At 42.7% G+C, this 13,497-nt stretch overlaps 1 protein-coding gene across 8 annotated transcripts in view; it reads left to right on the plus strand.

The window, feature by feature from the left end:
* The window catches only part of LOC122561603 (phosphatidylinositol 4-phosphate 3-kinase C2 domain-containing subunit beta-like), a 230,771-nt gene that overhangs the window by 195,611 nt on the left and 21,663 nt on the right, over positions 1 to 13,497 (plus strand). For 7 of the 8 annotated variants that reach the window (XM_087999661.1, XM_087999662.1, XM_087999660.1 and 4 more), the window contains one exon: positions 7,753 to 7,878. The exons of the other annotated variant lie outside the window; for it this stretch is intronic. In XM_087999661.1, the coding sequence (XP_087855787.1) occupies positions 7,753 to 7,878 (126 nt within the window). The remainder of the gene's footprint in view (positions 1 to 7,752; positions 7,879 to 13,497) is intronic. 8 annotated transcript variants of the gene reach the window in all.

The raw sequence follows: 13,497 nt of genomic DNA on the forward strand, positions 1-13,497 counted from the left end.
GAGGTTTAATTAGTAAGTTTGCAAATGATACCAAAATTGGAGGTGTAGTGGTCAGCGAAGAAGGTTACCTCAGATTACAATGGGATCTTGATCAGATTACAATGGGATCTTGATCAATAGACTCAGAAGTGGCAGATGATGTTTAATTTAGATAAATGCGAGGTGCTGCATTTTGGGAAAGCAATTCTTAGCAGGACTTAAACACTTAATGGTAAGGTCCTAGGGAGTGTTGCTGAACAAAGAGACCTTGGAGTGCAGGTTCATAGCTCCTTAAAAGTGAAGTTGCAGGTAGATAGGATAGTAAAAAAAGGCATTTGGTATGCTTTCCTTTATTGGTCAGAGTATTGAGTACAGGATTTGGGAATTCATGTCATGGCTATACAGGACATTGGTTAAGCTACTGTTGGAATATTGCATGCAATTCTCATCTTCCTATCAGAAGGATGTTGTGAAATTTGAAAGGGTTCCGAAAACATTTACAAGGATTTTGCCAGGGTTGGAGGATTTGAGCTAAAGGGAAAGGTTGAATAGGCTCGAGCTGTTTTCACTGGAGCGTCAAAGGTTGAGAGATGACCTTATGAGGGGCATGGATAGGATAAATAGATAAATTCTCTTCCCTGAGTGGGGGAGTCCAGAACTAGAGGGCATAGATTTAGGGTGAGAGGGGAAAGATATAAAAGAGACCTAAGGGGCAACTTTTCACGGAGAGGGCGGTGCGTGTATGGAATGAGCTGCCAGAGGAAGTGATGGAGGCTGGTACGATTGCAACGTTTAAAAGGCATCTGGATGGGTATATGAATAGGAAGAGTTTGGAGGGAGATGGGCCGGGTGCTGGCAGGTGGGATTAAATTGGGTTGGGATATCTGGTCAGCATGGACAAGTTGGACTGAAGGGTCTGTTTCTGTGCTGTACATCTCTATGACTCTAAAAGTCGTGACAGATCTGCTGCCCATCTCTCCCAAACTACAGCTAAGTGCTGTTAAGAGTCAACAACATGACTACATTGGACTGGAGTGACATGTAGGCCAGACTGGTTGAGGAAGGACATTCCTTCCCTTAAGGACATTAGTGAACCCAATGGCTTTCTACAATGAATTGACAGCTTCATGGTCATTTTTACTGATAGTACTTCGATTTATGAACTGGATTACAATCTTTGTACTTCCATGGTGTGGTTTTTTATTTGGCCACTAGAATACTGGTCTGTCAAGATACTGTTATAGAATCCTACCCCATCCTGGCACCACTAACGTTATGAGATGCTTTATCCATCTCACTTCTAATATAAGGTCATTAGCACACGATCATTCTCTCCAAACCGAAAAAAATTGCTTCAAAGATTAATGAAAATTATTTTTAAAAGTCAGTAGGTTAGTCCCACAGTGGTCCAAGAAATGCTGATTCAGAGAATGTAATTGATAAAATGGAGAAGTGAATATATTCAAAGCCCTTGGAACTGAAGTCCCAAACATACTCCAGAATTTTGATATAGCTTTGATTGCAAACCAAAACATAATTTGCTATCTAATTTGCACTTGTGTATATCAGGCCTGGGACTTAAATTGTGGCTCAATGTGAAGATTTCTTTTTTCCTTTCCTTTTGCTGTTTACACTTTCTAATTGAGACATAGATGATGTATAAGAATTATTCGGAAATCATATAGCCCATAGATTGATGGATTGCAGTTTACTACTCAAGCTGGGCTTATCAAATCTTAGAAACAAATCAGGCAGGCAACATTCCCGATAAGTGGCTAAAGATATAAGAAAGCTGACAAGCAATTGAAAATGCAAACATTAAAAAAAAGCTACCATCTGTTAACAAATTTACTTTAGCTCCACAACAGAGACATGGATTAAGTGAACTGGTGTCTCGAGAGGGGGTGGAAATAGGATGAGGTAATAATTCAGCTTATGAAATGAGAGGAGATGGATGAAAGCCATTGCACAATATTCACTTTTATTCATAAATTCCACACTGCTGAGCAATCCTATCATGATCGGAGAGACCTCTCTTTGGATGCACAGTAAGTTCCACAGCCAAGAAGCTTGAGCGATTGTTCTCTGGTCTTTGTTTCAGAGTCACTCGTCTGGTGTAATTTATAGCTGTGTTTATTCTGTTGTTGAACAAAGGCCAGCGCAGGACCACTGCCTTCTATTTCCTGTGCTTTCTCATGCCATGACCTTATGCACAACTTTACAACTCCACATTATCCTCTTTGTATTGTTCATATTGTTTCAGGTTCTCATCACAGTGTGACCAGCTGTTATTTATTACAAGCACTCACTGTGTTAATATCAACACCCTGAAGCTTCCACATTGAACCAAAATGCTGGCCCAGTGTTTCTGCACAGTTTGCACTTTCTGGCATCTTTCAGCTGTTATTGGATGCCTATTCCTTCTTCACATGTCTTTTTTTTTTAATTCCTTGTTGTATTGATGCTTTATCAATAGAGTTCAGCTCTGCGTTCCACATTATAGACCAGATGTGAACAGGAAAGGGCACAGAATTAATTTACAAGAATAGTTCCAGGGATGAGGAAATTCAGGCAGCTTTCGGAGCTCCTCTTTCGATCACCTGATGAAGGAGCGTCGCTCCGAAAGCTAGTGTGCTTCCAATTAAACCTGTTGGACTATAACCTGGTGTTGTGTGATTTTTAACTTCAGAGATGAGGATAGATTGAGGAAGTTGGGGCTATTCTCCTAGGATTTCCTCGCATTTCCGACGCCCCTCCCCCAAGTCCCTCCTCCCTACCTTTTATCTTAGCCTGCTGGACAAACTTTCCTCATTCCTGAAGAAGGGCTTATGCCCGAAACGTCGATTCTCCTGTTCCCTGGATGCTGCCTGACCTGCTGCACTTTTCCAGCAACACATTTTCAGCTCTGATCTCCAGCATCTGCAGACCTCACTTTCTCCTATTCTCCTAGGAGAAAAGGCTGAGAGAAGATCTGATAGAGATTTTCAGTGGAATGTCTATAGAGAGAAACCATTCTTTTTTGTAAAATGAACAAGAATATGAAGTAATAGATTTAAAGAGATGTGAAAATGAAGCAAAGGTGAAGTGAACGTGAATAAAGTAAGGATGGAAGCAAATTCTGTACTCAAAGAGTTTAGAAGGATGATAGGGAATCTGAGAGGGATAAAGTGGACATGGAGAAGATGATACCACTAACAGGAGAGACTAGGACCTGAGGGCACAGCCTCAAAATAAAAGGATGATGGTTTAGAACTGAGAGGAGGAGGAATTTCTTCAGAGGGTGGTGAATCTGTAGAACTTATTGCTGCAGAGGGCTGTGGAGGCCGAGTCATTGAGTGCATTTAAAACAGAAATCGATAGGTTCTTGATTGGTAAAGGGATCAAGGGTTACAGGGAGAAGGCAGGAGAATGGGGTTGAGAAATATATCAGCCATGATTGAATGGTAGAACAGACTCAATGGGCTGAATGTTCTAATTCTGCTCTAATACCTTACAGTCTAAAAAAACTTTCCAGAAGTGATTGGTTGGGGTATGAATGCACTGCCTGGAAATGTGGTGGAGACAGGTTCAATTAAAGCATTCAAGAGGGCATTGGCTAATTATTTGGATAAAAGTAACTTCAAGGGGATGGGAAAGAAAAGCAGGAGATTGACACGAGGTAATGATGCTTGTTTGATGAGCTGTCGCAGGCAAGATAGGCCGACAAGTCTCATTCTGCACCATAAAGAGAATCTGTGCTTTATAAAAACTTTATAGTCCTTCCTTTTAAGTGCACAGTCATGGGCCTGGAGCAGTCAGCTGCGCTGCTGGAAGAAGAGTCACCTCTCTCCAGGACGATTTGCCTCCATCCACACTGCCGCTACCACGTGTCCTCGCTGGACTTCACCGGTGCAGCTACCACTGATGCCACCGGCTCTCGTACTGGGCCCAAACTCGCCCCTGCTACCACCTCCATGAGTCTGCGCTGCACGCTGCAGGGAACCCACATCCCCCCTCTGCGGCACCAGCCAAAAGTCAGCACTAGGCCCACCTCGTCAGGACCCCAATCTCACCTCTGATGCCTCTGTCACGAGTCAGCACTGGGTCCACCTCACCGCTGCCATCGCCATGACTGAGCTCCTCACAAAAGGTAAGTAAAAAGAAGAAAAGAAATCGAGAAAGAGAATAAGACAGACAAGAAAGAAAAGTCGACGGAACGGATGAACTCCAGGCTCAAGAGGCCTATTCCACCGCCATCTTCAAGAAACCCAAGTAAAGTTATTTATAATCAGGTTAAAATGTTTCTCCTGAATTATGATTGCCATTTTAAATTTGAGAGATCTGTGGACTTGAAAAGACAAATATAATTTCCAACAGTCACAGCTTTGGTAAGCTCTGAAAATTGTCTCCATCACCTAAGGGAGGAACAGAGAGGTGTTTGTTTCTGGTTATCCTTTCCAATTTTGGCCTGGACTTTTGCCCGTCCCAGGAGATCTCATGGTTTTCAGGTAGGGTGGGAAATGTTTATGTTGTGATAATAATCATATCAAACAGGCTGAATGGATAGGGAGAGTCTTTTCCTGTCTGGCATTTATTGTCTGTTTGTATATTCCGCCCACTTGCAGTCGAGCCATTGGTTCTTAGCAGGACAAAGGGCAGCTCACTCATAGGATGTGAAGTTGGACAGAGATGAATATTAATAAACAACCTCCTCTGCCCAAGTTTAAGCAAAAATTAAATTAACACATCCAAGGTGCAAATTATGAAAAGTATCAACAGAAATGTTGCACAAACTGTGAACTAGACATAAGGGTAAATCTTGACAGTCTGGCTGCACAGTATGTAGTTTAGAAAATCACCCATTTATTCAGGAGTGCCAAGTCTAGTGTGAATCTGCTCCCAACAAATTAAACACCAGGTCATGAACAGTGAGACAATATGTAACAATGATACACTTGCTGCTGTTTTGCACATTCCTGTGAGGCTACAATAAGTAACTTGAACAGTCAAATTTAAACACCAGCCAGCACAGACTTTGCACAAGTCTCTGAAAACAATATTCTTCCTAGTCTGTGCCTTTTTGTTAGGCATCCAACACCGTCCTCCAGCTCTCACCCCAACCGCCCCCACCCCCACACACCACACAGCACCTCCCGCCCCCCCCCACCCTGTCTGCTCCTGACCTGTCTCCGGGGCAGCCGACTGGACACCAGGGGCAGTTTAGGGTACATGCCTGTGTAGAACTCCAGGGAAAATGTGGGAAGAGAGAGAGAGAGAGAGAGAGAGAAGGTGGGAGGTCAGTCATTTAGAGATGATGCCTGCGTTCCAGGACTGTTCTTGGCAGCATTAAGTGCACTTTTAATCACTGTAAACAAAAGACGCGATCAGTGTTGGAAACATGTTTTTTATGTAATGTTTCCGTTGTGACCTCAAGATCTCATTTGGATAATCCAATATTCAGATAATTGATATTTGGATAATTGAGATTCCACTGTATATGGTTAGTCCAATTGAGTTTCTGGTCAATGGTAACCCCCAGAATGTTGACAGTGGGGGATTCAGTAATGGTAACATCAATAACTATCAGGGATGATTGTTAGATTGTCACTGCTTGGAGATGGTCATTGTCTGGCATCTGTGTGGCATGAATTTTGCTTACTACCTTTCAGCCTAGGCCTCAATATTGTCCAGGTCTTCTTGTATTTGGATGTGGACTACTTCATGCCATAATTTATATCATTATGATCCACAGTCTTATTTGACTGGAACATAATCTATTCCCTCCAACATGTTATAGATCTCGATCAGATCAGACCCAAGTCTAGGCTTCTCCAAAGTGTGGAGTTCAGCACTTTTAGACTATGCTGACAACTAAGATGCTTCAGACTGGGAATCTGTCCAGTGGCCTTCCTCTGCAGTCCTTCCAAAGTTCAAACATCATCCACTATTTGGGAAAACCAAAACTAGACACATAAGGCCTGATCAATAACAAAATGCCTTTGCATTCAATACTCCTGTGAACGTATCCCAGCATTCTGTTAGTTCTAATGATAGTTGCACAGCATTCGGCTCTACCTGCGTTTTTTTGTTTTTGCCACTGTCTAGCTATTATTTAGTATCTATGCTACTTAACTCTGTGATCTGCCTGTATTGCTCTCAAGACAAAGCTTTTCACTGTGCCTCGGTACATGACAATAAATTCAATTCCATGCAATTCAATTCCATTCATGCAACAATAATGTGCCAGAATGCCCACATTCCTCTCTTTCTCCAGCTTCCACAGGGGCCTGTGTTTTTTCTAAAGAACTATTTCATTACCTATTCTCTAAGAACATTTAACCAGGACCAAATTAAGACTTTGCCCAGTAAAGCTCCTCTCCTGGGATCCAGAAAATTATTGGGCTTTGTGAATTGCTTAAGTATTGCTGGGAGTAATCCCAGAGTTATTTGTCAGCTGGACATATACCACGAAGGTTCCTGGTCACTGGCCGTTGTCTGTCGAGGGAGGTCATTATAAAACCCAGAAACTGACAGACTTGGGTAAGGACGAAAATCGAGGTTAGTATTTGCAACCATGATTGTGGTTTATGTGTGCCTGTCAGTGCTTCAAACATTTTAAACAAACTGCAACAGTTTCTGAAGCTAAGTCTTCCAAACCCTGGCCTCAGGCAAACAACTGTGGTCCAGTCTGTAAGGATGTGGATTTGTTCAGTTGTACTCAACATCTTTTCCCTGTCAGTATGAAAGTCAATAAATTCCCCAGTGCAGTAGTAGTGGGCCTAATCTACTCCAGGTTTGGGAGAGCATCGCATTTTATTGTCTCAGATTAAAAGAAATGCGTTAATGTCAAAGTGCTGTTTGGTTGAACTGAGAATGTGATAGTCACATTTAACTTCCTGACAGAGAACAAGGTAGGGCACCAAACCACCAATTCTACATTCACAAGATCAGTCAGCACTCTCCTTCAGTACTCAGGATGGTGGTGAGGGAATGGTCTTCCTGGGCCTCAATTGTTCTTAATCTGGTTCTTTATTGAGTCGTGAATGGATTTATTTCAGTCATAAGGAATGAATGCACACATGGCTCACCTTATCTATCCAGATACAGAGAAAAAAACTCACTAGAACGCAAGAGGATGAGAGGAGACCTTATAGAAGTTTATAAAATGATGAGGGATACAGACAGAATTAAGGATAGCTGTCTTTTCCCAAGGACGGGGGATTTCAAGACTGTGGGCACATTTTTAAGGTGAGCTGAGAGAGATTTTAAAAAGGCATGAGGAGCAATCTTTTTACACAGAGGGTGGTTCGTGTGTGGAATAAACTTCCTGACGAAGTGGTGAATGTGGGCACAGTTACAACATTTAAAAGACATTTTGATAAGTACATGAATAGGGAAGGTTTGGATGGATATTCTGTTTGGCATAGACTGATTGGACCAAAGGGTCTGTTTCCATGTTGTATGACTCGATGATTTTATTCATGGGATCTTGCCGTGTATATTACCAGATACTGCATTTTTTTGTATAGCCACAGGGACAGAAAACATATTTCTATACATAACATTGTTCATGTGAGCTGCCCTCAGGATGTGAGAATGTGCTGGATGAGTTTTTCTTTTATTCTATATACCTGGGATACACCAATGTATTTGTGAGTTTTTGTCAAAATCCGTTTTTCAGTGTGTGACATGATGTCAATAGTATGTAAATAAGCACCACGTTAAGAGCCAAAGAACATTTTAGAATTGGAGGAAGAGGCAAGTCAGATGGTTTCATGTGACATTTTCTTCCAGTTTTTACCAGATGGCTCCACACCAGATGCCTACGTTAAGATCTATCTCTTACCAGATGCGGAGCGAAGGACCAAAAGGAAAACAAAAGTGGTTCCAAAAAGCAGCAATCCAACATATAATGAGATTGTAAGTATCTAACACTCCATGGGTGATTTGAATTAGTCATTCAACTGTGTCAGCTCTCTCCCGAATCTGGCACAAATTCCAAAACTACTCAGCTAAAGTGAAGTCAAAGACTGAAGCACAAAAAAGCATTCCTTTCTGATTTAGCCCCTTCCCACTCTCCATATCCTCCTCCCACCTTTACTATTTAATATTTAACTGGCTGTGCAGGTGATTGATAGTGGTGGTTAGTCATTTTCAAAAAAAGTCAAAAAGGATGGTCGCTCAACTCTGTGTGATAGCACTTCTAAGTAGACTGGAAAAAATGAAAAAAGAAGTTAATGAAATTGGCTCAAATCCATTGATTGGTCAAGAAACTCCACACTGCAGAATATGACCAATTAGCTAAACCACCTGCTTCGATTTATACTGAATTGTCACAAACTCTGGAAAGGGGCTGTAGTGGCGCACTGGTAGTGTCCCTATCTCAGAGCCAAGAGGCCTGGGTTCATGTCCCACCCGCTCCAGAGGTTTGTAATGATATTTCTGAACAGGTTACTTAGAAAACATCCACAAACTCTGAAAGGGGGCTCCAGTGGTGCAGTGGTAGTGTCTCTAGGTCTCAGCCAGACCAAGGTTCAAGTTCCACCTGAACCAGAGATATGTAGTAACGTCTCTGCACTGATTAATTCAAATATTTAGGCAAAACACACTGAAAACGCTTGGACTTGCATCTTTCATCCCTCCAACTATCTCCATTTCCCGGAGAAATATTTCCACATTTCTTGTTTTTGTGTTAGATTTATGGCATCTGCAGAGTTTTCATTACTTTTGATTACTATTACCCCGATCACTGTTTTCATCTCTATTTATCTGGAAACAATGTACTTCAAAAACTACTGAACAGGTTTCAACAAAATTTGCTGTAAGATACAATATGAGATGAAGAAAAACTGATTAGTTGTTTTGGCAAAGATGTGGATACAGATCCAGTCATTTTAACAAAGATTCATGAACATTGAATCTCCCAAAGGATTTACATTTTTAAAAAACAGAATGTTGACAGTTGTTTTATTTAAACCATTGTTGAGTGTTTTGCAATGTTGAGGATTATCTCCACCGCTCTAGTGGAATCTCCACCAGTTACAGCTGTCAAAATGGGAGTGTTTTCAGTGCAGATTCTTGGTGGGATTGGCCTGAAGCCACCTCCCATAAGATAGAGTAATAGAGATGTACAGCATGGAAACAGACCTTTTGGTCCAACCCATCCATGCCAACCAGATATCCCAACCCAATCTAGTCCCACCTGCCAGCACCCGGCCCATAACGAAGATTTCCTTTATAGAGTCATCGAGATGTACAGCACAGCCCTTTGGTCCAACACGTCCATGCCGACTAGATATTCTAACCTAATCTAGTCCCACCTGCCAGCACTTGGCTTATATTCCTCTAAACTCTTTCTATTCAAATACCCATCCAGATGCCTTTTAAATGTTGCAATTGTACCAGCCTCCACCATTTCCTCTGGCAGCTCATTCCATACATGCACCACCCTCTGTGTGGAATTCTTAGTTTTGTAGTTACAGAGGACTAACCAAGCAGGAAACAGCTTTGAGAAAGAGTTGTGACATTTTAATAACATTGAGTCAATACTAGTGTGGGAGATGTATGCATTCTATAAAATGCCCCTTTCACTTGTTATCCTTTACAGAACTACCACAGTATCACAACATCCTGGCCAGCAAGGAAAATAGCATGAGTGGTCACTGTTAATTTTATTTTCACTGTGAGGTTCAGAAAGCTAACTGTTGAATTGCGTGAGACTTTCTAAAAAGGAGGTTTTGCCTAATGTGTGGGGGCATAGGACTATTGTTGAAACAGTAACAAAAACTTTAAACAGTGGGGTGGTTTATGTTTCAGTGCCGTGTTCCCAGTGAGTCCTGCTAACAGTTAGTTCAGGGCAGAAAATGGCACTAAGAATGTTGTAAGTCAAACTCTGACCCATGCTGATTTTGAGCATGACTTTTTTTTTATTGGGAATCTGGGATTGTGGAATCACCTCTACCATTCAAATAAGAACCAGAACAGGGCCATGGCCTATTAAGCACATGAACCAACTGAAGCATGTTGAAAATGAGATTACCAACTGGGAAAAACTATTTTGTGCTGGCAGTGAGAGCCATATTAAAATACAAGTTTCTCTCACTGCTCAGTGAGGAAACAGGAGAATTGCAGTGATGTGTTGGAGTAGCTTAATACAGTACTTAAAGAAATATGCGTGATCAATATTTACAGAACAAAAATGAATTCGGACCATTCCAAACAGATTTCAGACAAATCATTTTTCTTTCCAAAGCAACTCAGACATCATCTTACAGTTCATTGCTAACTCCTCGTTGCAAATCATCCAAGCTGTAGTGATTGGAAGTGGGTCAGCCAGGTGGACCTCATAGAATGAATTTCCTGATTGGACCAGATTCACAGCCCCAATCAGGGAGCCCTGGCGGATAGATATAAACAGGAATGTTCACTGGCCACCCGGGTGTTTTCCTATCTTCCTGGTGGTGGAAATTGAATAAAGATTCGTGCACTTTGTGTCTTTCACTGTGTCTCACACCTGCACACACACACACCATGGGTGCTGGGGAAAAAAAAATAACCAGAAGATTAAGGGCAGTGTTTAAAAAAAAAGAGAAAAAATAAATAAACAGGAATGTCAGGGGTTCTGCTCACTCATCGCTGGCTCTGAGGGAGCTGGATCAGTGTCAAGGACTCTCCATTGTATGCAGTTCTGGTCTTCCTCCTATTGGAAGGTTGTTGTGAAACTTGAAAGGGTTCAGAAAGGATTTACAAGGATGTTGCCAGGGTTGGAGGGTTTGAGTTACAGGGAGAGGCTGAATAGGCTGTTTTCCTGGAGCGTTGGAGACTGAGGGATGGCCTTATAGAGGTTTATAAAATTAAAAGTTTGTGAGAAGATTTGTAGCTCGGGTGCTCATTGCTGTGGTTCTGTTCGCCGAGCTGGAAGTTTTTGTTGCAAACGTTTCGTCCCCTGTCTAGGTGACATCCTCAGTGCTTGGGAGCCTCCTGTGAAGCGCTTCTGTGGTGTTTCCTCCGGCATTTATAGTGGCCTGTCCCTGCCGCTTCCGGTTCAGTTTCAGCTGTCCGCTGTAGTGGCCGGTATATTGGGTCCAGGTCTATGTGTTTGTTGATGGAGTTTGTGGATGAGTGCCAAGCTTCTAGGAATTCCCTGGCTGTTCTTTGTTTCGCTTGCCCTATAATGGTAGTGTTGTCCCAGTCAAATTCATGTTGCTTGTCGTCTGCGTGTGTGGCTACTAGGGATAGCTGGTCGTGTCGTTTTGTGGCTAGTTGATGTTCGTGGATGCGGATCGTTAGCTATCTTCCTGTTTGTCCTATATAGTGTTTTGTGCAGTCCTTGCATGGGATTTTGTACACTACGTTAGTTTTGCTCATGCTGGGTATCGGGTCCTTCGTTTTGGTGAGTTGTTGTCTGAGAGTGGCTGTTGGTTTGTGTGCTGTTAAGTCCTAGTGGTCGCAGTAGTCTGGCTGTCATTTCAGAGATGTTCTTGACGTATGGTAGTGTGGCTAGTCCTTTGGGTTGCGGCATGTCCTCGTTCTGTTGTCTTTCCCTTAGGTATCTGTTGATGAAATTGCGAGGATATCTGTTTATGAAATTGCGAGGATATCTGTTTTTTGCGAATACCTTGTATAGGTGTTCTTCTTCCTCTTTTTGCAGTTCTGGTGTGCTGCAGTGTGTTGTGGCCCTTTTGAACAGTGTCTTGATGCAACTTCGTTTGTGTGTGTTGGGGTGGTTGCTTTCATAGTTCAGGACTTGGTCTGTGTGTGTGGCTTTCCTGTGTACCTTAGTGGTGAATTCTCCGTTTGATGTTCTCTGTACCATCACGTCTAGGAATGAGACCCCACCCCACCGCTCACCAATAGGATAAACAACACACTGAGGAACCTACAAAAAAACGGACAGATAACCAGGTCGGACCTACAGAGAATGAAACCTGAAAGCAACAACACCCCCAGATTCTATGGACTACCTAAAGCGCACAAACCAGACATCCCACTCAGACCCATAGTATCACTACCAGGGACACCATCACACAAACTGGCGAAAGAACTACAGCAGAAACTGAAACACTTGATCAGCGGATCCAGACACTCTATACAATCAACACAGGAACTCTTGGACATCATCAGAAATATACACATAGACAAGGAAGAAACCATGGTCTCATTCGACGTAACAGCACTATTCACGTCTATTGATAAAGCCCTAGCCAGAGAAACAATAGCCAACCTGCTGAACAGACATAACAGACAACAGGATGTTGAACCCATCAACAAAGACGGCATACTTAAACTACTGGACTTGTGCCTCACAACACACTTCACATTCAACAACCAGATATACGAAAAAATCAACGGAACACCCATGGGCTCACCGGTCTCGGGACTCATAGCAGAAGCAGTAATGCAAAGGTTAGAACAAACAGTCTTACCACAAATTCAACCCAAACTCTGGGTCAGATACATTGATGACACCTTTGTAATCATTAAAAACACGGAAATAGAGAATACACACCGGATCATCAACGCCACACTCACAGGAATCCGATTCACGAGAGAGGAAGAAAAGAACAACCAACTCCCATTCCTAGACGTGAGGGTACAGAGAACACCAAACGGAGAATTCATCACTAAGGTACACAGGAAAGCCACACACACAGACCAAGTCCTGAACTATGAAAGCAACCACCCCAACACACACAAACGAAGTTGCATCAAGACACTGTTCAAAAGGGCCACAACACACTGCAGCACACCAGAACTGCAAAAAGAGGAAGAGGAACACCTATACAAGGTATTCGCAAAAAACGGATATCCTCTCAATTTCATCAACAGATACCTAAAGGGAAAGACAACAGAACGAGGACATGCCGCAACCCAAAGGATTAGCCACACTACCATACGTCAAGAACATCTCTGAAATGACAGCCAGACTACTGCGACCACTAGGACTTATAACAGCACACAAACCAACAGCCACTCTCAGACAACAACTCACCAAAACGAAGGACCCGATACCCAGCATGAGCAAAACTAACGTAGTGTACATAATCCCATGCAAGGGCTGCACAAAACACTATATAAGACAAACAGGAAGACAGCTAACGATCCGCATCCACGAACATCAACTAGCCACAAAATGACACGACCAGCTATCCCTAGTAGCCACACACGCAGACGACAAGCAACATGAATTTGACTGGGACAACACTACCATTATAGGGTAAGCGAAACAAAGAACAGCCAGGGAATTCCTAGAAGCTTGGCACTCATCCACAAACTCCATCAACAAACACATAGACCTGGACCCAATATACCGGCCACTACTGCGGACAGCTGAAACTGACAACCGGAAGCGGCAGGGACAGGCCACTATAAATGCCGGAGGAAAAACCACAGAAGCGCTTCACAGGAGGCTCCCAAGCACTGAGGATGTCACCTAGATAGGGGACGAAACGTTTGCAACAAAAACTTCCAGCTCGGCGAACAGAACCACAGCAGGTTTATAAAATCATGAGGGACATGGATTGGTTAAATAGACCAGGT

Source organism: Chiloscyllium plagiosum, unplaced genomic scaffold (assembly GCF_037043375.1).
Source record: "Chiloscyllium plagiosum isolate Xiang-an unplaced genomic scaffold, Cpla_swu_hap1 HiC_scaffold_23, whole genome shotgun sequence".
NCBI classification, from domain to species: Eukaryota; Metazoa; Chordata; class Chondrichthyes; order Orectolobiformes; family Hemiscylliidae; genus Chiloscyllium; species Chiloscyllium plagiosum.